The following is a 24,004-nucleotide window of genomic DNA, read 5'->3' as shown; positions in this document are numbered from 1 at the left end:
TATGAGTCTTTCCCTTCTGTCTCCTTCCTTTCAATCCCCAACTATTTGCCTTCTTCCATGTGGCAAGGAAAGGGTGACAGAAATCAAGACCTTATTCTTATTAAAAATAGGTGTAGAGCAGAAGAGTGAGTGAGTGGACCCCTGGTTAACAAGGGTTTTTTTTCTTTTATCAAGAAGCAATCATCCCCGCACCTCCCATCTTTTCCCAACATTATCCCACTTTTTCCTTTCCCTCAGCAAGTCTTGCACCCCCAGAAGCAGATAGCAGCCAGATGTGCTAAGCAGTATCTGCATCTCAGGGATCTCAAACTATCCACCCAGTCAACAGAAGACCCTCTGCTCTGTTCACAAGCACAGTCCAAAGATATGATCCTCTGTGGATCTGGAGGAAGTCTAAGCAGACCAGATGATTTTATGTTGCTGATTGGGCTCCGAGTATTGAGTCCCCAGTGTAACCTGCTCATCGAGAGCAGCCACTTACATGCGTGTATTCAGTAAGATCATATCTTGGTAGAGTTGATGGGGAAGTTTTCACCAGCTGGCTTGGTCTGTGAACACTGAATCTCCCACAGAAAGGCTCCATTCTACTGACGACGTGTCCTGTGGTAATGATGTATTTCATATCTGAAAGAAAAAAACAAGAGGGGATGAGAGGCTTAAAAATAAATCAGAAGAAACCAGTATGGTCAAGAGATTAATGAAAATATAGGAAGCAGGTGTCCAGAATTTGTCAAGCAGTCCTACTCTGAAGTATTCTGCTGCCCACATAAGTAATAAACATCTGTAGGACAACTGTTCCCCAGCTTAAGGTTGCTGAGAGACAGAAGGAGGGACCATTATTGTTCTGACCATAAAACCTTACGGCAAATAACACTGCTTTTAGCCATATAGAGTATGTCTGACCAAATCCCTTTCCAGAAAACACTCAGGCAAAGCTGGAACTTGATGTATAAAGCAACAGTGAATCCACTTTCTGCTTTGGGATCTTTGTTCCATTGGTCTACCAGCCATGCTGCTGAAAAACTGCTAGGATTTCTTCCTAGTACAAAAAAGACTTTCTTCTGTCACTACGTACTGACAATTCACTTTTTCTTCCAGTAAGAGAAATAAAACTTGCAAAATGAAATTAATAGCAGAGTTTAAAATAATTTAAAAAAAAAAAATCAAAAGGAAGAAGCTGTGGTTCTTTGCATGAGTGTTGGACCTGCTGAAACCTTCAGTAGAACAAAATTATGAACGTAGTAGTTTAGCTATGTTCAAGGGACGATTATGTAAATACAGGGAAGGGAGAAACACTGAATGTAATTAAATTTTAAAACATATTACACTCAGGAAATTAAATTGAACTGAAAATACTTCATATTTGGAGAGAATTAATGCTTATACATAATCATCCATTTTTTACCCTTCCCTAGGCATCTATTTTGGTTTCTGCTGAAGACAGGACACTAGACTACATGGACCCTGGGTCTGAATGTGTGCGGCTGATCTTTTATTTTCCTGGCATCCCTTCACCACAATTTCACCACTGTTCTGCTGTCTTTTAACATTACCTACATTTTACAATCATCAGTGAAAACTATTTGTTGCACATTCATTTTTATTCCCACTGTAGCATTGAATTATCACTGGCTTTTAGCTCAGGTTTTTCTCTTTTTTTGTTGGCAGAATTGTAGATTTGGGACCACGTTAAGAATATTCTGTTGTTATTTTTGTTTTTCTGCATGAAGCTTCCCTTCCTCCCCAATTAATTGATTTCTTTCCTGCACTTGGAGGAATCATTTACCAGACATATCACTGGCTGGGACCTGTTCTCTCGCTCTCCATACTGAATACAAGAACGTGATACGAGGTGTCTAGACAATCACCTACTTTTTGGTATAGAATAAGTATACTATAATTGCTGTCGGATAAAGAATTGTAGAATGGTTTGGGTTGGAAGGGACCTTTAAAGTCCATCTAGTCCAACCCCCTGCAGTGAGCAGGGACATCTTCACCTACATCAGGTTGCTCAGAGCCCCGTCCAACCTGGCCTTGAATGTTTCCAGGGATGGGGCATCCACCTCCTCTCTGGGCAGCTTGGGCCAGTGTTACTGGAGTTATTTTCTACTAGAGTAGCTTTCTTATGTGTGCCATACCTTCAATGTTACAAAACTATTATCGTTAATTATTTATTTATTTTTTTTTACAAAAGTGACTGATGTTTCACACCTTCCCTGACCAGTCAAGCATACCACAGAAATTTGCACTGTTTCACTTTCAGTCATCAAGAAACACTGAAAGTGAAGATCTCCAGAGTCAGAATCAGCTGTTTCCACAGCCTGAGCTGTAGCTATGAGCTATGCCAGATTTGCTTCCCCAGCAGGCATAGTGAAACATGAATAATTTCACATGCCCTAGGACTTGCATTTTTCGTCTCTTAACGTTTCTAACAAGCAAAACATATCACCTGCTTTGGTAAGTGTTGCAATACAACTGAATTATACAATGTATTACAGAAAGAATCTCTCATTATATTAATCATGTTGGGTTTAATATTCATTCTATGAACTCCCCCATCACAATACATAAAAATAATGAATAGCTGAGAAACAGAAATGTATGTACCTAAACCCATTAGAAGTGTAAATTTACTGTAATTGAAGGTTTAAAGTACATTTATTTCATAAAAGGAAATCAACTCTCACAGTGAATACTGCTAATTTGTGACAGAAGACCCCTACCTTCTTTCTCAAAGCCATCACGTAAAAGGATTTTAGCAGAAGTTGGCTCGGTGTCACATTCTATTGACAGAAGTTCTTCGATTGCTGTTTGCACCTTTAAAAAAAATTAAGAAAGTGAAAAGCAGTCACAGTGCAATTGTGTCTGGAACATTTCAGCAGAGAGCTTCAACACACACATCACTACATTTTTCATCAGCTAGGGAGTGGTGGCAAGGCAGCTCTGAACAAGCAGGTGGCCAAATGGTAGAGAATAAAATTCAGCTCAACACAGAATGTAAAATTCCGTGTCTGATACCCTTCAGGGGTGTGAAACATCCTTTAGGTGTTCAGCAATCTCCTCAGAAAGGTGCAGATTTCTTACGTGAGCTATATCTATATCACAGCCTGGGCATCTTCATGTCCCTCCAGGCTCCACCAGCTGTGTTGACTCAATGTCTAGTGATATCATGGAGTTACGACCCAGAGTAGTTTAAACAGTGACCAACTACCACACCAAGAGACTATGGGATTTTAAAGAAGCCAGAATGGAGCTTCTGTCTGAAGAAAGAGCCAGACACTACACATCTGTTCTTAGAGGAGAAGTCCAAGGGTCTGGTAGCTGAGGATACCACATACTTCACTGCGGACAAGACAGGCCAAGATCAGATGCTGTGATAGGCTTAGAATACACCTGGGAGTCAGCCCCCCAAATAATCCCACTGCGGAACACTCCCGGTAACAAAAAAAATCACTCCTACATCATGTAAAAATTTATCTCAGCTTCTGGGCCAAATGTTTAACTGCTGTCAACTGTCAGATCTCCATCGCTTACACCTCAGCAGAGGACTGGGTGTGTGAGTTTAATGATGCCTACCTGGCGTGCTGTAGCATTTGTGGGGATCATCCTGCTCAGCGCGTTACTCCAGGAGATACTGAAACACCCTGTACCAGACACAGTCAACATCTGGCAAGCAAAGAAGAGAATAAATAAATGAACACAGATACGAACTGCATGAGACACACAGACTTCAAACCTGATTATCTTCTACTGAGAAGGATTTTACAGCCAGCATTTTGCCTTTTGAAGACTCTGTAACAATCAAGAGTCCCTTCAGCTACTCTTAAACTGCTCTTGCCCTCCATGGTCTCTCCTGACACAAGCCTCGGGCTCCTGTTCTAATGATTAAAGGCAGCACAAGGGATGCATGACCTGTGCAGACACTGACAGCCACAAATGGTTCCTAAAGCTCCTGACCTGCAGCCATGGGGTTTAACCACCAGGAAAACGTTCCCTTATTCCTGAGCAACCTTCATCAAGCTGCAAGTTTCTATCATCTGTTTGCAGTGTAGGGTTGATCAGATAGCACACACTGAGTGTGCTGTCACTAAGGGGAGGGAAAAAAAAAAAACAAACCAACTATCCCAAACTTGGATCAATTAACATTAATTAACAAGGTGAGGCCTTCATGAGATAACATCTGAAGGGAGTCAGCATTGCTTACACTTTAACACAAGTTATAATGCAACCACAGGATTTACATACGACTACCAATCTGTGGAAGAAACACAAACGCCTTCAGCCCCTGATGCTATTCTCATCAACTATCTCAGGTTAAAAATGAGGTGGGAATAGACCTTCCCGTCTAACACGGCAGGGCCTTTATGATTAAGATTTTCTGCCATCTATATCCAGTGAACCAGGATCAATCCAGCTCCCAGGGTTAAGCACACAGCACTGACCTGCACCTCTGGAAGATGCAAGGCGTGAGCCCGAATTTCATGTCTCTCAATGTAGTAGTTGTTCACCACATGGGGATTTAACCACGTGTTATGTATCTGGACTCCAACTCTCATCCCATTGCTGGGTGCCTTTCCATGATGCACTGCTTCCAGGTAGTACCTTGAACCAGCAATTAGTTCAAATTTCTGGGATTTTGGCTGCCAGTGCTCACTCCAGCTCTTCACCCAGTTTTCAGACCACTCCAAATTGCCAGCAGGGAGAGAAGCTACTCTCACCTGTGTCCAGAACAACCAAACCAAGCAGTTAGAGACATTTCTCCAGCCCCAAAAGACACTTTGTCCAATACCACAGCTCCAAAAATACAGACTTGTGCTTGCAACTGATAGCAGTGAGTTGATGGTTGACACATTCCTTCCTACCATACAGGAAAAAGGATCATCTTAAAAAGCTTTAGTTTTGGGTTCAATACCATAAAGATTATTCTTATGGCTGACCCTAGCCCTAATACCAGTTCCTCATGTGACTTTTCATGGATAATTTCAGTTCTACATCTCTCATCCGCCAAATACAAAAGAAAGAACTATATCTACAGCCTTCTGAGATGTATTATGTTATCATTAGTAAGACCAGCAATGCTACTTTTGTTTTATAGGTAAGAAATCCTTTATATTCTAGCCCTGTTTGGTTACTAGCTAATAGCCCAGAGAAATAGGTCACCTTGATTTCTAAGACGCTTTCAGCTTTACAAAAGGAAGTACTAATGCTTTCAGAGGGCAAAATTTCAACAGGCAAAAAAGGAGGTAAACTGAGGAAGTCAGACAACAAGTCTCCAGGTCCCCTTGCACAGATTGTTAGTGATGGTGATGTGCTGAGCTAACAAAAAGGTCATCTGGAATGGGCATTCAAAGACTCTGGTTGCAAGAGTGAGATTTTCCTGAGCTGAGCAGCCGATAGGGCCAATGTAAAATGTCAAATATAGTCATACAGATCTCACTCTCCAACAGATTCATAGTAAGGGCCAATAAATCAATTCACACTAGGGAAATTCCCACTTGTTATGTCCTCAGTTAAAACCCTTTCCTATCCTGATCTCATTTTTCCTCTGCCAAGAGTAATACCTTACGTTCTGGATCTTGAGACAAACTTAAGTAGAGAGTTGCCTGACCATCTGCCTGAATCCAGAAGGTGTAATTGTTGGTCTGAGGAGCCACAAAAAATCCACGAAGCCTGGAGCTAAGTAAAAACAGAACATCTGTAATATACAAAAGAGTTACTGCAAAAAAGTCCCAGACCCACACCCCACCTTCACATGTACAAAAGTTATAACAAACCAGAGATTTTAAAACTGAAGGAACCTCAAAATGACCCATTTTCACATTAAATGTCATTTAAGCTTTACAGACATTTTTAAAAAGGAAAAAAAAATCAGCTCCGAAAATAAGTGTGGTTTTGTTGGTCACGTTTTTCTTGATTTCTTTTCAAGCAAAGCCATAACCCTGAACAGGGAGGAAAAGGTTCAAAACCACACACAAGATCAACAGAAAAACAGAGAAGTGATAGAAAAATGAAAACATTCATGCATCTTAAACAGCTTTTCAAGGGTGTATCTGATGAGACAATGGGCACCAACACAGTTCAGAGATTTTTGCAGCTTGGGGCAAGTCAGTTTATTTCTATTAACTCCACCAGTGCTACAGCTGCCAACATCAGCTGAGGGTCTGGCCCTCCACATCTGGCTGGAGCTCCAGCTCAAGACAGCCTCTAATTGGAGCTCCTTCTACCTCCACAGCAATTTTTTTGTGGTATGTCAGGCACATCTAGGCCAGGTAGAGCAGAAATACTGAGTGAAAGGAAAAGGAGGAAAAATAAAACACTTCACTGCATATTTTGAGCTTCAAAAGGACCTCGGAGCAGAGGGTTGCTTTGATTTACAGGAGCTATGCAGTAAGGCTCTGCTATAGAGAGCTGTCAGGGATTATTGCTACACCTTCCACTGCTAAAGGTGATTGCCATGGCTTCATCTCTTTAAGATCACTAAGTACCTGAAGGACTTCTTTGTCCTGGACAGAAATCTTGCTGGGGAACTGGCATTAGGTACAAACTGCCATCTATATCCAGGACCTGCTTCTGTCAGATCAGAGGCATCATCCCAGACTTCAAATAGAAGCCCTCTGTTTCCTAGAAAGTTAAAACAAAAGCATTCTCAGTAGCAGCCAAGAAAAATCCAAGAGCACATGCTAGAATCAGGGGTGTAAGGAGGCAGGCCAGAACAGAAAATTTTAAGAATAAATTGGATCTGTCTGGAGGACTTTTTTTCAGCCCAAGGCAGAACACAGATCTCACTTCCGGGAATTTGTTCTACCTTGAAACTCACCACCAGAAAGAACAAAAAGTCTGCAGAGAGCAGAGCATCCAACCAAGCTCACACGTCTGCTCTTGCAGGAAACGGTGCCTAGATGACCCACAGTCAAAATAAACTAGGCCTCATTTTATGCACAATAATTTCCTACTGCAATGCTCCACTTAAGCAGTAACCTCTGCAATAGCTCTAGTTCAGCTATTCTTCCTCTAATTATTACCCATACCTTTTCCCCCCCCTCATTTTCCACAGCCCTGTACACCAGGTTGACCTTCCTACCATCATTGCCCAGCTGCAAGTGGTGGCCTGATCTCTCCACCTTGCCTTTCCTTGCTATAGAATCACAGACTGGTTTGGGTTGGAAGGGACCTTTAAAGGTCATCTAGTCCAACTCCCTGCCATGGGCAGGGACACCTTCCACTAGCCCAGGTTGCCCAAAGCCCCGTCCAACCTGGCCTTGAGCCCTTCCAGGGAGGGGGCAGCTGCAACTACTCTGTGTAACCTGTTCCAGAGCCTCACCCTCTCGTTGTAAAAATATTTCTTCCTTGTATCTAGTCTGAATCCATCCTCTTTTAGTTTAAAACCATTATGTCCTGTCCTATTGCAACAAGCCCTGCTAAGAAGTCTGTCCCTGTCTTTCTTTAAGCCCCCTGTAAGTCCTGGGAGGCCGCTCTAAGGTCTCCCTGGAGCCTTCTCCAGCTGAACACCCCCAACTCTCTCAGCCTGCCCTCTTAGGGCAGGTGACTCCATCCCTCTGATCATTTTTGTCGCCCCCCTCCCTGTCAAACCTAGGAGAAACTGGCTTGGTGTTGAAGCAGACAGTTTTGGAAAGCCCTGCTTTTTGACCGCATTAATCACCAAACAATTTCTGCCCTCCATTCCCACGTGTGTTTTCTTGTTTGGACCTTCCGTTATTTAAATACTGTACCTGGCTGGGGGGCACCGAGCCTCCTGCCCTTGCCAACAGGCTCTGTGGTGCATCTGATTCCTTGGGGAGAGACATACTTGACTTTACAGGGGACACCTGGCAGCAGGAAAAGGAGACAAATGCTCTGTGTGAGACTTGTAAACACAGCTCAGCTGCAGCATGAACCCATCTTTTTTTCCCAAAAGGGGTCAACACTTTGCTAAAAGCCTGGGCTTGTGCTATCAAGCAAGCCAAACAGTTCAAACCCACAGTCAGAATAACTGGACCTTCCTGATGGTGAGTCTTACAACTCCTGCAGTGGTATCCATGAGCATCTGTTGGGTTTTGTGGTCATAACCAGTTTTGAAAAAAAAAAAAAAAAGCATATTTCAGACATTTCTCCACTTACCTGCAGCAGTGACCTGTACGGGCTCCTCAAAGAAATCCCCCGTGACGGTGAGGTCAGTGCCTCCTCCAAGACTCCCACCAGTTGGGAACACAGAGACTATCTCTACAGAGGAAGGAAAAGGGGGATCTGAAAACAAGCGTTGCAAAGGTTAATCCCAACCCTATTTCTGTCAGAGCCAGCAATGCACTTGTACAGTTTCCAGCCAGAGCAGGCTCCTGTGAATGAAACAGGCATCTCACTGATCCTTCACAGGGTTTTTGGCAGCCGCTGAGATTACACCAGGAATGAACAACATGGGTAATTTGGCCGCGTGACAGGAGAAACACTGTAATGCTTGGGCTGTTACTTAGCAGTGGCTGCATCTGCCATGCTCAGGTTGCAAACCAGTATATTCTCTGCTATTGAGGGGCTCTGCAAAAAAGAAAAAAAAAAGTTGGAATTAAAACTGGTTTAATCCTTTTGACCTTCTCTGACTTTCTTCTCAATTTAGCCTATAGGCTTAGATGTTACCACACTTTCCAGTCATCTCTTAGGCTTCAGGGAGAAACGAAGGGAACCTAACATCTGACATCTGTGTCCACATCATGTCCACAAGAATCTTTCAGTATTTTATCTGTTCTAGTCATGCCTTTCCACGCTGGAAACCTATTTCTTTGATGACATTTACTCATTTTGCAATCAGATATCCTAGTTTAACCACCCAAATGTATTTGTACAGTTCTAAAAAAAAAAAAAAAAAGACTGATAAAAAAAGATGAGGGATATTGGTCTTTATCTGCATTTTTTTGTTGTTGTTAATACATCTCGTATTTAAACTTTACTTTTCCAGTATTGACTGCTGGCTACCACAGTACAGTCTACTGGATCAGTCTGGCAGATCTTGTTTCTGCTGGTGTTCTGCCAATAGACACTTTCATGCAGGGTTATTTCATTTTACTGTGCCTCAACTTGTAAATAAGGACATAAAATTACCCTCCTTTACAGTGTTTTGAATTTATAGGTGAAACAAGCCGTATACTATAAACAACATACAAAACATTTATTGGCTATGGGTTTTTATTTTTAAAAAAAAGCTTTTGTTACCTCTTGAATCAAGCTTCTCACAGCCCATAAAGAACTAGTGCATTCGATACATTCAGTTCAACCAACTTAATGGCAAAAACTTGATGGAATCTTGCTGGGGATCTGTGTAGGTGAACCAAGTGGTCCTTCAGCTTTACCCAACCTCCAACTAAGGTCAAGTGCTGCCCAGTGCTCTGCAGTTCCAAGTCCCCTACTTCTGCTTTGGTTGTTGGGCATCCAGCCTTGCTGAATCTTGGACACATTTGCCCACGACTATAATCTTGAGCAGATGCTCAGGATCCCATTGTCTGCTGTCCACAATATAGCTTGAAATGTCACATGGAAGTGATTAATGTTAATGTACCTTAATTTTTTTTTTTTTTTTTTTAAAGTAATGGTGCAGTAATCTGCCATTCACCATTTATCCAGAACTCAATTCTTGGAGCAACTGAACATCACATCCTCTTTGTAGCTGATGTGGGATCTATCTCATCCTAAGGTCTACATTTCTAAAATCTCAACCTTACCAAATACAGTGTGATTTAAGGGGGAAATGTTTATCTAGATGCAACATCTCAAGTCTATATATGATCTGACAGGAAAAGGAACAATGATAAAAGCAGTATCATCCCAAATCCATCCCATACTGCTGTCCTCTGGCTGATTGCCTCAGGTTAGGCTATCCTAAACAAAGTTCAAACAAATCTGAGAGGAACACTAACTCACTGTAGGATATAGCCCATGGCAGGACTCCCACCCTTAGCACATAAACCAAGTCTTCTTGAAATTTTTGATCTGCAGCTTTTCGTGCAGTCAAGCCCACACCAGGGGAACGGCACACCCAAAATGACAACACGACAAAATTAAGTCCTTGGAAAAGACAACAGTGAGAGACCTTTTCTAAGACCACACTAGGACCGTGCGGCCAGTGAGGTGGATCAGTGCAATACCTGAATGTGTTTGATACAAGAAAAGCTCCTGTTTGGCACTGATGAGCCAAGCACTTTTGTGTACTGCTGACCTGCAAGAGAGAAAACACCTGATTAACCCTTGGTCATTTAAATTAAATTAGACCTTCTTTTGGTAGAGCGGAGCACTCGGTCTCCAGAGGAATTGTGGAACATTTCTACAAGGACCAACAACACCTTCCACCAGCGCATTGAGGCACTGATTCAAGAAACTCCATTATGCGGCTGAAACTCTCTATTAGAAGTACTGTCCTATTATAAAGTATGGGTTTGGCACTGTAAAAACCCATTTTCACCTCCTTTTATGGCTAAATTCTTTCCCATTTGGATGAGGAGTCAAAAACAAGGTGAAAGGATTTTATTCAGTTAGGTTTTACAGATGAGTTATGATTTGGGCACTGAAGCTAGAGTATTGAAACCCCCCCAAAAAAAAAGATGCTTTGAGGGAAGAACATTCTCCCTTTTCATCTGAAATCTGATGATCATCATCTCAAAATAGAAAAACCTTATTTCTAAACAACGAAACACAGGATTCAGTACAAAAGTCATGCACATATCCTGAACACAAATGCAGCTGTGTCCCCATGCAAAACCACGGAAAAAGAGAGAAAAAAAAATTCTTTTTACTCACTTTCCTTTGTTAAACACTGAGAAGCTGACATTGTGGGACCCTGGAGGAGAGAAAAGTAATATGCTTTATAGCAGAAGCGTGGAGGGCTCCATGAAGAGTGCATCCTACCAAACCTTGTCCAGGTGTCCTGGGCCTGATTCTCCTCTTCCTTAGATTTTCTTTACAACAGTATAACTGTGTTGATTTCAGCAGAGTGTGCGTGCAGGAACTGAGCCAAATATCAGCTCAGGGAACTCAGAGCCTTAGATCGTGAGTAGACACTACACTGTAGGTACGTAGAGCTACACATGAACCTGCAAGCTGAATCTTAGAAGCAGGATTTGGTTGCCTAAACATAAATGCTTCATGTCATCTTAGACCCTGTGGGTCCTATCTGGCCTCACTTGCCATGCTAGGAAGTTGCAGACCTTCTTCAAGACCTCCATTATCTCTGACACCCCACTGGAGAGCTTCTAGATACCCCAAGGTATCTCAAAAGGTCAGGATATTCTACTGCACCATCAGTGTCTATATGAGAGCTAGATACCAATTTCTATTTTATATATTTAACACAGATGATCTTCCCCAAGCAGGAAGCTTGCTGCTCAAAGTCTCCAAAAGAAATTAGAAGCTTCTTCAGAATGCTCGGAAGCAAGGAAAAACTAAAGGGATCCAACCTGCTACCAGAGAGACCATGAATAGAAGGGACAACCTAACTTATTCCTCTAATAAAGCAGTAAAGGGAAGGTCCATCACATACAAGAAGGATTAAAGTAAAACTGACCAAAGACACCAAATCACACTGTTGCTGTCAACAATGTCCACATCGTGTCATTGTTTCACTGGAGCACTACACTTTGTTTTCTCCAAGGCTGCGCAGAGGATGTAAATCACAGCAGTGGCTGTGTTGAAGACTGGTAAACCTCGATCTGTAGCAGGTTTTGTGGATTCAGCCCTGAGCCACATTCCTACTTTTGAAGACAGAGCAGGAACTCGTGATTGACACCCTCCCTCTATCCGCTGGAGCTGCAGGAATAACACAAACCCATGATTCTTCTCCCTTTTCACCAACCTATGTGGTTCCCTTCCACCTGGCACTGCAGGGTCCCCAGTCCATCTTCTGCCTGAATAGGGTAGCTGTGGAGAGACAAAGGACTTTGCTGAACCTTGGGAGCAAAAAGGGCAAGAGCACAAAATACAGTGAGAATCATCTAACCAAGGAAAGGTGTGGGCTAAAACATGTGGGCTAGTAATGCTTGGCTTCCTTCAGAAACAAGGGAAAGAAACAGATAAGATGGAGAGGAACAACCCATCTCCCGCTGATGATCAGGAGTTCGGCAGTTTAGGAGCATGCCCCCCAGCAACACACAGTGCTCCAGCTTGACCCCTTGTCCCTTGTTCCCAGATGTTGATCCTGTTGGTGACCTTCAGAATCCCTGTTTGACATAAAAGCTGAGCAGAGGCGAGTCTGGGCACAGGGTGAAGGTGAATAGGAGGACAAAACTGTTTCCCCTCTACTTGCTCCTCTGCGTGTCCCCAGTCTGTAAGAAGGAACATGTAGCAATTAAACCAGGTATGCTGGCATTACGTCAATCTTCCGGAGCTATGGAATGACAAGTCCCACCAGCAACTCATATTTGCATTTAAGTCCCTCTCCTGGGAGCCAGCAGGAATTTTTCAGTGTAATAAGAGGGTCCACAGAGGATCCCAGGAGCCTTAGCACTGACTTCTGCAGAAGCAGGGTTTTTTTCCCCCAGTTCCCTCTAAAAGCAGCATCCCTCTTTGCCAAGGCTCACAGGCACTGTGAAAAGTGCACAGTTCCTGAAAAGAAACACTACTGCAGAGCCCATGACTTTTTTTCCTGAAATTCAACAGGGTGCAAGAGCCAGCAACCTAAAGGGTCACCTGCAACTTACAGTAGGCAAGGATTCATTAATACCAATAAACAAAGAGTGCCAGGGCCCAGGCACCAGAGCCTGTCTGCCTGTGCTATTAAATTTTTAGATCTCTACTTGCCCAGTCGGGGCTCAGTTCAGCTAAAACTTCCACATTTCAAATTAGTGTCTATATTTGACTGAAAACAATGCATTGACCAGGGTCAATAGGCAGCTTGAAAATGTTTACTCAGTTTTGGAGTCTAAAGAGTTGACCAGAACAGATGTGGCCAGGGCATAGCGTATCATCACAGGGGCAGAGAACAGCCCCTGGCCCTGACTGGTTGTGGCTAGAGGTACCAAGAGCCAGCAACCCTCACCCACCCCTGTCACAGACCATACGTCAACTCCCCGTCATCGCTCTCCATCTTAAGTCAAAGCACAAGAGCTGCAAAAGCCAAGAAAACTTTTTGTGCACAAGCTGTGCTGAGCCCTTGCACCAACACAAACCAAAGGTAAGTCAAGAACTGACATGCTTCCAGCTGTCCTGTCAGCAAAAGAGCAGAGACTGGCCCATCCATCTCCTTCCGCCATAAGGATAGCTGGCCTAGGCAAAAAATAAACAAGAAAGATGAGATACGATGTGACAGAGCTTCGCAGATGAAAACCTGATCCTGTTAAAATCAGCAGCCAATATTTTCAAATGTGTCAGGAATTTCCCCTTACTTGTATGTAACATTTATTAACCTTCTAGGAAACTGGACAAGCTCTATCTCTTATCTCTTCACCTACAAAGTGTACTCCCAAATACTGTGTGAACCACACCTCTGTAAAGATTGTGGCAGGACCATCTTTGAGACACCCATGCCAGCTCTGAATGACCCAATACGTCCTGCCTGTAGAGAAGGGTTGGTAGTCTGAGCTCCAAGAGGACTGTACCCACCTTTACCTTCAAGAAACAGCAGGCAGCACAAGTACAGCATCATGCTTGCCCAGCCATATTGCTTCAAGGTGCAGCTCAGTTATTTCATTATTTCACTGAGGAAAAACATCACAAACAATCTCTGCTAGAAATCATCCAAGCTCCTAATAACATACTCAAGTATCTCCACCTTAGAGAACCAATATGGCAAGAGGCAACTTCCACTGGAGAGGAAGAATCAGGTGAAAGCAATAAATTCACATTAAGTAGCATAATAAGCAAAAGTTAGCAATGAGTCTTTGAGAATTAACAGGAAATTAAGAGGAATATGTAATTAAAACCTGTAATGCAAACACTTTGCTATGACCCATGCTTCAGAGTGTGGTTTTATGTGGTTTTAATAACAGAGTTTTATCAATACAGCTTGCTGATATTGAGATGCCTTTCCTTTTAAGGATGGATAGAGAAAAATTCAGTGTTGCAAAATGTTTGGTTCAGCATCACTTGACCATTTCATCCCATACAAAGCATGGGGGAAAAAAAGGGTGCAGAACACACTTGAAAGTATAAAAAGCATTCTCTTTTTGCTCCAAATCCTGAATCAATGTGACAGTGACAAGACTGCTCTGGTCAAGTCTAAGTCCCCACCTGGTGTGTAACACACAAAAAATGGGCAAACTCTTCATGTGAAGCTACATTGTGAGCCTGCCTGGTATGCTGAGATTTTGAGGCCACTTCCTTTTTGGTAATAATGAGGTTAAGCTGTAAATGAGTAATTTAGCAACGGAGCATGCAGGCACGTCCAACCTGCAGTCAGACAGACCAACCTTTCTTCCCACTGACCAAAGGTTTCACTGTTCCACTAGAGGCAGGTAAAATAATTAATATCCAACAAAGGTTGTTAATGTGCATCCAGCGAGCAAAAGTATCGGGCTGATAAATGGGTGCAGCTGGTATGGCAGGAACCTGCACTGGACTTTCATTCACAATAGCAGAGAATTTAATAACTTATCAAGGGCCATTTCCATTCAGACTGAGAAATAAAGCATCTCGCGGTCAAATATCTGTTGCTGCAATTAAAATTTCTAACTACCGAGAAGACACACCTTCCCTGGCTCCTGAAATGATCTTTAAAATGCCAGCATAGTAACTATAGGTTAATAGTTTATCTTTAAAATACTCACCTGGACCTAGTTCTTCATGGCCATTAACACAAGGGCCAGGAAATCGTAACTCAGTAGTATCTGAGAACACTTCCACACATACGGATATACATGGCAGAGGGCAGGTCAGCATTCATGCTTATATTGGATTCACTGTGCTTAAAGTGCTGCTGGCCTGGAGTAAATTTGTAGAATCTACCTGCTTTGTTCTGTTGCATGTAACCATAGGAGCAACAGAAAATAAAAATTAAACCTTTAAGAACAAGGAAGTGACCAGAGGGTTTAAAGCAGTGAACAACAAAGCCTTTTGTCTCAAAACACTTCTGTTTTTTTTCTTCTGACTCACCAGAGCATCTGCTTCAAACTAATCGTTTTTCTAAAAATGCAAATGGAAGGGAAAATTTATTTAACTTTTAGATTCTGACATTATTTTAATTAGTTAAATTTTAATTTGCTAGCCAAAATAAAATCTACAGCAACCAGACGCAATTACAGTACAATTCACACTGAGCTGTGATTGACTGTGCTGCCAGTAAACAAACCAACTAGCTTAATGGACCAGTTGCAATTAGATTAACAAAGTTTGCTGGAGCCCAACTCATGAGCTGCAATAAACCACAAAGGAAGTAAATGGCAATTCTGGGCCAACTGGTTGCAATTTATTGCTGTCACAAAGGCTGATGGAAGAAATGCCAATTTACAGGGACTGGGTCAGATAGCAGCCTATATATAATTACCCATCAATATAATCCACATTGAAGTCCAGGGTCTCGTATCTTCCAGCAATTGTCTTCCCATAAATGTCTATTAAATTTCCTGTTTAAAAGGAAATGGAAATTGAAGGGAGTCTTTTAAAAGGAGAGAATTTGCAGATTTTGTGAGCCAAACAAAAGCAATTCTTGGTCTTTGCAAATGTTGCAGAGATGTGCCTAACTGGCTGCACTGATGGCTGCTCTCAGCTTCTACCGTAGTTGAAGATGACTTTGCACTTAATTCACTTTTCCCAAAACACGTCTTTGTTTGCCACAAAACAGTTAATTCCTGAATTTTTTAGCAGATCTCTAACATTTTTACTAAGATTACAGTTTGCTCCTCTGATGTTAACACCACATTCTAACCAAATTCCACTGTAGAACCTCATGAGGTAACTAAAATTACATTATTGGTACACTAGCCAGGGTCAAGGTCTAATGAAGGACCTCAGCATAAATGTGGCCAGCTGAATCACTCCCAGCACTCTGTTGACCACACTGGGTCACAGCTTGGTTCAGTTGCCCGCACAAAGGCATCTTAAATAATTTGAGGCACCCTATCTTCCCATTGTGGCTCCAGAAGGGAATGAATTTTCCTGGTCCTGTGTCTCATCTACCAGCTCCATGCAGGTCCTTCATGCTCCAGGATATCTCAAATAGCACTAGACACTTAGTGTTACTCATGTTCTTCACCGACTTCACTGGGAGGTCAAATATCCAGCTAACAGTAGAAACCTCCATACAGACACCCTAAAACAAGGCTTGAAAATCTAGAGGCGAACTGGAAATGATGGATGGACTTAAGTTTAGGAACATCTATGTGCTCTAATCATCCAGGTACCTCTCTGCACACTTGAGAGACCAAAATGTTTTGATTAATCTTAACTTTGGAAATCAGTATTTCAATTTTCGCTAAAGAAGCCTGCAAATACAAACCAAATAGGCTCTAGAGAAGCCTGCAAATACAAACCAAATAGAACAAAATGGGGGGGGAGTCTTCCATACACCAGTTAACTGTTCAGACCGAAAACAGTGACACTCTTCTCTGAAAGAGAATCCTCACAGAATAGTCAAGGTTGGAAAAGACCTTGAAGATCATCTAGTCCAACCTACCATCACCTAATAGCTAATTCTTCTTAAAACTATTACTAAATAGGGTCGGATTACTCAAGAGTTGGGACTGATCAGACCTATCCATCCCCTGAACAACATTTGTCTACTCAGGCAGAGTTGGGCTGCAGAAGCTAAGTACCAAATAATCTCGTCACTGTGCGTTACCCACTTCTCTTGCAGCCAGTGCTCCAGACTCTCTCCCCTTGTGCAGACCCATTTTCCTGTTCAACATGTGCTTGTACATTAAGTTCTGGAGGTGCCCATTTTAATCCCCAGCAAGACAAATCCCTCATAAGGAGAAAGACAGTATGGAACATCAAATAATAAAGAGGGCTCCAGCTTAAAGAAAGGTCCCGTACCTGGGATGCCAGATGGAGGACTAATTTGGTAAACCACAGGTGTCTGCGCAGCAGAGAACTGCAAAGAGAAATTTGTAGTTAAATGGCAGTCGTTTTCGCAGCAGTCCAAGATCTGATTACGCGTTGCTCAGAACACAGTTGGCAACTGCGTTTCAGAGACGCACACTTCAGATTTGGTGTTTGAAGTACGGTCCTGCTCTGAGAAGGGTGTAAGTACAAATAACCCCTTCTTGCACTCTCTGCATTCAGAGCATGGCTTACTGCTCTTTTTACATCCTTTTGGGCCCAAATCAACCACTCTGGCTTGAGTCAATTCCAGAAGATACAGTTTAACATACCACAAAATTTCTAAGCCGTGCTTTATCTGAAGTTAGGACCTCCGTTTTATCTCGTATTATGGCTTCATTTTTTCTTCCTAATAGCGTACTCTTAACTATTTCTGTATCACTGAAGTGAAATACTTCAGCTAGCCTTTAGCAAGCTTTCTGGGTATCCTAAAGCAGCGTAGCAAAGAAAATGCTTATATTGGTCCACCTTAATGCAGCGTAATACATCAGAGGCATCTTTGGGAAAGAACCCACCTTGGCCTCTGAGAGAAAAATCAAGGAAATACTGGAAATCTACTATGGGGTAGTATTTTTGACTTAAACACAGTCAAAGAAGGATCAGAGAGGCTGTGCTTTGAAGCAAGCCTCTCAGAAGATGGGGAATACACAGGGACTCTTTCCAAGTAGAGGAAGGTCATCATCAGCCTCCCAAAGTAGATGAGACACATGGATGCCTGACCCGGCACATGTTTGGGCTGTATTTTTAACAGGTAGAGGAGCCCTTTCACCCCTTTTCTCCAGCTGACTCAAATCTGTGAGACTTTTATTTTAACCAAAATTACTCTAGATATTTCTTGCCTAGGTTGACACCAATCCTATTCGAATGGCACTGTGTGTGGGAGAACTACTCATCTGTCAAATGGCCAGAGGCACACATGGTCCTGCACATGCCATTAAATCACATGGAACTAATATTTTCTGCAAATATCCCTGTCCCTCCCTGGAAGATGGCAAACCAAACAGGACAAATAAATGGATGGCTTCAGCAGCTAAAGTGTGCCCAAATCAAGCATCTGGATCCCAGGACCAAAGGAAATAAAAAAGGCAGTGGAAACCCTTTGGAAGTGTTCCAAAGATTTTTGCTGTGGATAAGAGTTGTCTCCCTGGATATTTTCCAGTGCTGGGTTAGCTGCATATCATCTTGGAACAAGCTGAGGTAGCTGAGACTGTGGTCTGGTGTGAGTGGGAACATACAGGCAATAAGAGCAGGATATGTTGGGAAAGTCACAAGGAGAGTTACGAAAAGGGAAGGCAGGCTCCTGTACTACAAGTATATGAGTAAATAAAATAACTTGAAACCTTCTATTTAGAATCATAGAATTGTTTATGTTGAAAAAGACCGTAAAGATCGAGTCCAACCATTAACCTCACACTGCCAAACCCACCACTAAAGCATGTCCCTAACCTGCACATCTACACAACTTTTCAATACCTCCAAGGATGGTGACTCCACCACTCCCCGGAGCAGCCTGTTCTAATATTTGACAACACATTCAGTGAAGAAATTTTTCCTAATATCCAATCTAAATCTCCCCTGGTGCAACTTGAGGCCATTTCCTTTCATCCTACCACTTGTTACTTGGGAGAAGAGACCAAACCCTACATCTCTACAACCACTTTTCAGGTAGTTGTAGAGGGCGATGAGATCTCCCTCAGCCTCCTTTCCTCCAGACTAGACCCCAGTTCCCTCAGCTGCGAGTGGTAAGACTTAAGCTGTAGACCTTTCACCAGCTTTGTTGCCCTGTTTTGGACACACTCATCTTCCCCACCTTCTCTTTGAGCCCTCTCCTGTCCTCACTTGCATTTACAGATGCTGCTGTCACCCCAATAAACAGCATAAACAACTCATTTGCTGAATCAAATCAGACACCACTGCATATGTTGGGGTTTTTTCTGAGCTTTCCTTGAACCCCATTCACCTTTAAAGCTCAGTCTTTTCCTTCCATCCTCCTTATGGTCATGTTGAATATGAATGAGTAGCCACAAAATCCCTTCAGGGATGGCCACGTCTAAGAAGAAAAGGCAACATCACATCATAACCTGGGCTGGAGTTGATGCACAGAAAGAAGCCAAAGCCAGCATGAAATCTAGGGCCACTAGCTGACACAAGTCTTCTGAGCTGTTCAGACTTGTTGCTGCCTGCAGCAGGCTTTTTCAATGTAATGTGGAGGCAAAATTAATTTTTAATACGCATAGCTCCCAGGTCCCAGTCCCAAAACAAAGAGACACATTGTGTTTTATTTAGCTTGGAATGTGCCTCATTAACAGCATCCCCTGGTGATTTTTCATCAGCTCTCTAAGCTAGCTGAACCACCCAATGACTCTTCGGCTTTAATGTGCAATTTACTGAAAAGCCTGGGCTTTCTTGCTTGATACTTAAAGTTAGCACAGAGGTGGGACATGACTGTCAAACACACCAGGCCTCATCCTGAAGCACACAGCCATGGGTAAGGATTCTGCTCTGCAAGAGATATTGACACCATCACCATGAACTGGTCTATTACCACCATGCCCCAAACCTCCTGAGACAACGTGCTCTGATACTGAGAGCCAAAGGGAAAACACTGGCAGCAAGCTCTCCCAATAGCTGAGCAACAGATATAAAAATCACAACTGAGGTTTGAGCTTTCCAAATCCTGCTCATCACAGGTGTGGAGAGTTGTCCTAGAGCTGAAGGGACATCCCTTCCTGGAACCAGCTCTGCCCATGGGAGCGTTCTTGACCATGGTTACATCTCAATGCAGACTGTTAGCTGCCACCCTGCAGCTTGGTGGGTAACACCAGAAGAGAGCATAGGGTCTGTTAAAAATATGGTCTTCTGACTGTGTGGCTTAAGTGTGGAGACAGGTAAATTTAGATCCAGATTTTTGATTCAGAAGGACCTTTTGGGTCACCTAATCTATCCAGTGCCAAACTGATAAGTACCTCGATGCACCTAGTCTTAAGGAACAGAAAGAGCATCCTAACTTCTTGCTCTGACATGCCATCAGATGTACAGAACATTACAGATTATATTTCAACATATTTCCTGTGATACTGTCTGAAGTTTGACTCCTTTCAATACCTTGAGTTCTTTAACATCACTTCTATAGTTGTTTGGTTGTTACCTTGAAAGTAGAGTTTTCTTTCTCCACCTTAGTCAGGTTGTTAATCACATGTCCTTTAAAGATCACCTCCACATAGTACAAACCCTCCTGGGGGGAAGGCCTAGTGAAAGAAATATATTATTTTTATACAGATTGAATTTATTTTTTAGGAAATGCCAGGTCCTTCACGTGGTCTCCATTCTTAGCAGGTCTACTGAGACTTCAACCAGGCAAAGCAAATTTACACTGTGAACCTAAACGTCACATGTATGAACAAAAACCGTAAAACAATTTAAAAGAGATGTGGAGACACAGCAAGAAATTACAGTTAAGTGCAGAAGGTGATAGGACTACATCAGAACTCTATCCAAATTGTACGTTAATGCAAAACACAGAAATGCTCATTAGACATGCTCAGACAGTAATTGTTATTCATTAGTACTAAAATAACCCAGGGCTGCCTGGATCTACAGGGCATCTTGATCCTAGTTTTTAAATTAATGCTGCATCCTTAATGCACACAGTTTCTCAACAGAGCATTCAGCAGAATTAACTCCCAGCCAAATCATAACAGCAAGAGATGAAAGAGCCCCATTAGGGTCACTCTTAGAGCCTCCTGAGACACCCTTAGTCTTCCAGCCAAACAACCTTCTTTAAAGTTAAGGCAGGATAGAAAACAGGGAACTTAGATTGCCCATCTGTTGCTTAAAACCATACTGGTTTTCTGCTCTGCTCATGATCTTGGACAGGTAAAGGACACCAAAAGCTGGCAAAATCCCTGTCAGGATTTGCTTGTGAGTTTTGCATCTAAGAATTAAATGTCTACAAATCTTTAAAGATCTGAGTCTAGCCTCTCCAGGAAGCCTCACTCTGACTCTCACGCTGAGTAGCCTAGTGCTTCATTAGGTTGAAACAAGAATAAATGCAACACAGCTTAGGAGATGCTCAGGGGCAACCACAGTAGCAGCCACAGGAGTTCCTCCAACTCCCAAACTGCCTTTACAGACACTGAGAGAAAATGAGGATCCTAACAGACAAAAGGCAAGGTCTCTCCCCACACTATAGTCATGGACCATACCTTGTTCTGCATCTTACAGTGGCTAAGTCAAAATACGGAGGAGAGACATCACATGGCAACCTGGGCAGGCCTGGATTCACCAGGGACACCTCCAACTGGGATGCACTGGCTGAGGAGACACTTTCCAGCTGGTGGGATGCTGAGCCTAAGTAATCAGAGTCAATCAAAAGAGCTCTGTGAGGACAGGATCACTCACATGCAGTCACGCATGACCAACATTTTTGAATGTACAACCCAGCTTCTCTTTAGGAGCAATGCTTAGAGCCCTCCATCAGACTTTTTAAAACCGTGTTTGTGTGATTTCATATTGTCATGGTTTAACTCCAGCTGGTGACAAAGCACCACACAGCTGCTCACTCACTCCCCACTCCGTGGGATGAGGGGAGAGAATCAGAAGTGTAAAAGTGAGAAAATCATAGGCTGAAATAAAAAGTTTAATAATTAAAACAACAACAACTTTAAGGAAAAGAGGGAAAAAAAAAACCAACAGAGAAGCAAATAAAACCCAAGAAAGACAAGTGATTCAAATTAAAACAATTGGTCATCATCAACCAACCAATGCCCAGCTAGTCCCTGAGCAGCAGCCCCACCCCGTCAACTTCTCCCTTAATTTTATTGCTGAGCATGACACTATATGGTATGGAACATCCCTTTGGCCAGTTAGGGTCAGCTGTCCCAGCTGTGTCCCCTCCCAAACTTTTGTGCACCTCCAACTCACTCTCTGGTGGGGTGGTGTGAGGAGCAGAAAAGACCCTGACTCTATGGAAGCACTGCTCAGAACTAAACCATCTGTGTGTTACCAACACTTATTTCAGCACAAATGCAAAACATCACACCGTACAAGCTGCTACAGAGAAACATAACTCTCTCCCAGCCCAAACCAGTACACGTATTAAGATCGAGTTCATCCCACCATGCAACTGTAGGGTGTTTTTCTTCCTCCAATACAGTATTTTATCTCTCCCACGTATATTCTACTGCAGAGATTGGCAGTTATTGGGAGTTTGAATGGCCTTAACCATCTACGCTGGAAAAAACACATGCCCACAGATACTTAATGCCTCTGCAAAATTAGTAGTTTGACATGGTCTTAACAGTTTCTGATGTCTTGCATAGTTTTGCTCACAGGAACTCAAGTTGGCCTGTGCTGTAAGCTGGATCTGCTTAGCCCATTTCTTTAGAAGAAGTTGTCCAAAGGATCAAAGACTTTTAATCTTCAGAAAGTCAAGCTTTACCTGAACATAAACTAGCGAGCTTGACTTTCATAGCATAATCAAACACAACTACAAATGAAGAAGGTTTATAGCCAACCTTCTCTTCGCTCACAATCTTCACAGGTGGTTCCCTGCCCACAGGCTCACTTTAAATGACATCAGTGGTTTCTCAATTTGCATTAAATTTCACATTTCCTCCTGGTCCCTGGAAGGTATTTGTTGCTTGGGGTTTGTCACAAATCTCAATGGAGCTGATTCTCTGTCACTTTGACATGTGCTTTATAAAAAACTCACCATCCAGGGTAATAGTAATCCACGTTCCTCCAGCGACACTGCCCTCTCGGGGCTTAATGAGCAATCCTGTGGCTGTCACTGCAAAAACAATTTTAAATCTCCTCAAGAATTAAAACAAAGACAATAAGCCTCATGTTTATTCCTCCAGCTCTCAAACAAATGTGTTTGATAACTTCTGTACACTCTCCCAAACTTAGGGTTGCCCACAAAATATATCCTCTTCTGGCTCCAAGACAGCCTGTTCAGCTCTTTCTTAATGTCCTTCAGAAAGAAACAGGCCTGCAAAGGAAACCTTGCTTCATGAAATTGTCACCTGTAGCTTGCTATACAATGCCTTTCATGAAGGCATCAAATTATTAAGGTAATTTAGGATTTATTTTAGAGACCCTCATCCTCAGAAGCTAATAGAAATGAACCACTGGCTGACTACTTTTTTTTTTTGAGCCAATATGGATTTTTTTTTTTCGGTAGCCAATGATCTGCATTTTCCAGAAGTCCTTTTACAGTGATATCCAGTTTCCTGTTCAGCATTTCAGGAGATTTCCAACTTATTAGCTGAGCGTGAATGCAATCTCACTGAACACCAGTACTGACCACCCAAATATCGAACACGCTTGCATTATGAACCATTAATATTAACATACGGTGATAGGACTCTCATCAAGTGAATGAAAAACAACGAGCGTGAGATGAACCCAGGTAGAAAAGGGAAAATTAACAATGAATCCAGAAATCTCCACTGGGTATGGAAATAATGCCATGAAAACCACTGACAAGGATGGACAATGTCCAGTATGCTGCAGTCAATACCCTACAATATTCAACATCTTTGGGAGATGCTTTTCCATGTCTCAGTCAGTCTGAATCCAACCCAGTGGCACTGGATTTTGCTGGCATTGTATGACCAGTGTGGTCGGAGTCCACACCTCTCTGTCACCCACCTGCAAAGAGCAGCAGCTCAGCACTCAGAAAGGATGATCTCCACAGGTTCATCTTGAACTTTAGATGGGGATTTCAGGAGAGTGGCTCCAGGATCATGACTTGGAGCCTTCAGACCTTCCCTGTAACACTAAAACAGCCCCCATCTGTGTTCTTTCTTCACACTGCAAATCTGTGGGAGCAACGGTCTGTGTTATAGCAGATGAGACAGACTGCAACATGGAACCATAGAGAAAACACTGCTTCACCTCTCACACAGGGTAAAGGAGCAATATATTGCAAACCATACTCTTTCTCCTCCCACTCAACAGACCTAGATAGAACATATGCCCCTCTGAGCAGACC

At 42.7% G+C, this 24,004-nt stretch overlaps 1 protein-coding gene across 1 annotated transcript in view; it reads right to left on the bottom strand.

Moving 5' to 3' along the window:
- PKHD1 (PKHD1 ciliary IPT domain containing fibrocystin/polyductin) overlaps positions 1 to 23,713 on the bottom strand; it is a 269,426-nt gene extending 245,713 nt beyond the window's left edge. The window contains exons 1-18 of the mRNA XM_074921569.1: positions 23,662 to 23,713; positions 22,721 to 22,798; positions 21,213 to 21,357; positions 20,156 to 20,255; positions 16,942 to 16,999; positions 15,455 to 15,533; positions 13,165 to 13,239; positions 11,831 to 11,895; positions 10,780 to 10,819; positions 10,131 to 10,201; positions 8,119 to 8,220; positions 7,731 to 7,826; positions 6,486 to 6,621; positions 5,562 to 5,676; positions 4,443 to 4,718; positions 3,577 to 3,666; positions 2,724 to 2,817; positions 482 to 624 (exon numbers count right to left, since the gene is read on the bottom strand). Coding sequence (XP_074777670.1) covers positions 482 to 624; positions 2,724 to 2,817; positions 3,577 to 3,666; positions 4,443 to 4,718; positions 5,562 to 5,676; positions 6,486 to 6,621; positions 7,731 to 7,826; positions 8,119 to 8,220; positions 10,131 to 10,201; positions 10,780 to 10,819; positions 11,831 to 11,895; positions 13,165 to 13,239; positions 15,455 to 15,533; positions 16,942 to 16,999; positions 20,156 to 20,255; positions 21,213 to 21,357; positions 22,721 to 22,798; positions 23,662 to 23,713 — 1,815 coding nt within the window. The remainder of the gene's footprint in view (positions 1 to 481; positions 625 to 2,723; positions 2,818 to 3,576; positions 3,667 to 4,442; positions 4,719 to 5,561; positions 5,677 to 6,485; positions 6,622 to 7,730; positions 7,827 to 8,118; positions 8,221 to 10,130; positions 10,202 to 10,779; positions 10,820 to 11,830; positions 11,896 to 13,164; positions 13,240 to 15,454; positions 15,534 to 16,941; positions 17,000 to 20,155; positions 20,256 to 21,212; positions 21,358 to 22,720; positions 22,799 to 23,661) is intronic.
- Between the last annotated feature and the right edge of the window lie 291 nt (positions 23,714 to 24,004).

Source organism: Athene noctua, chromosome 1 (genome assembly GCF_965140245.1).
Source record: "Athene noctua chromosome 1, bAthNoc1.hap1.1, whole genome shotgun sequence".
In the NCBI taxonomy this organism is placed as follows: Eukaryota; Metazoa; Chordata; class Aves; order Strigiformes; family Strigidae; genus Athene; species Athene noctua.
Note: the sequence above shows the minus strand (reverse complement) of the source record. Positions and strands in the feature narration are given on the sequence as shown.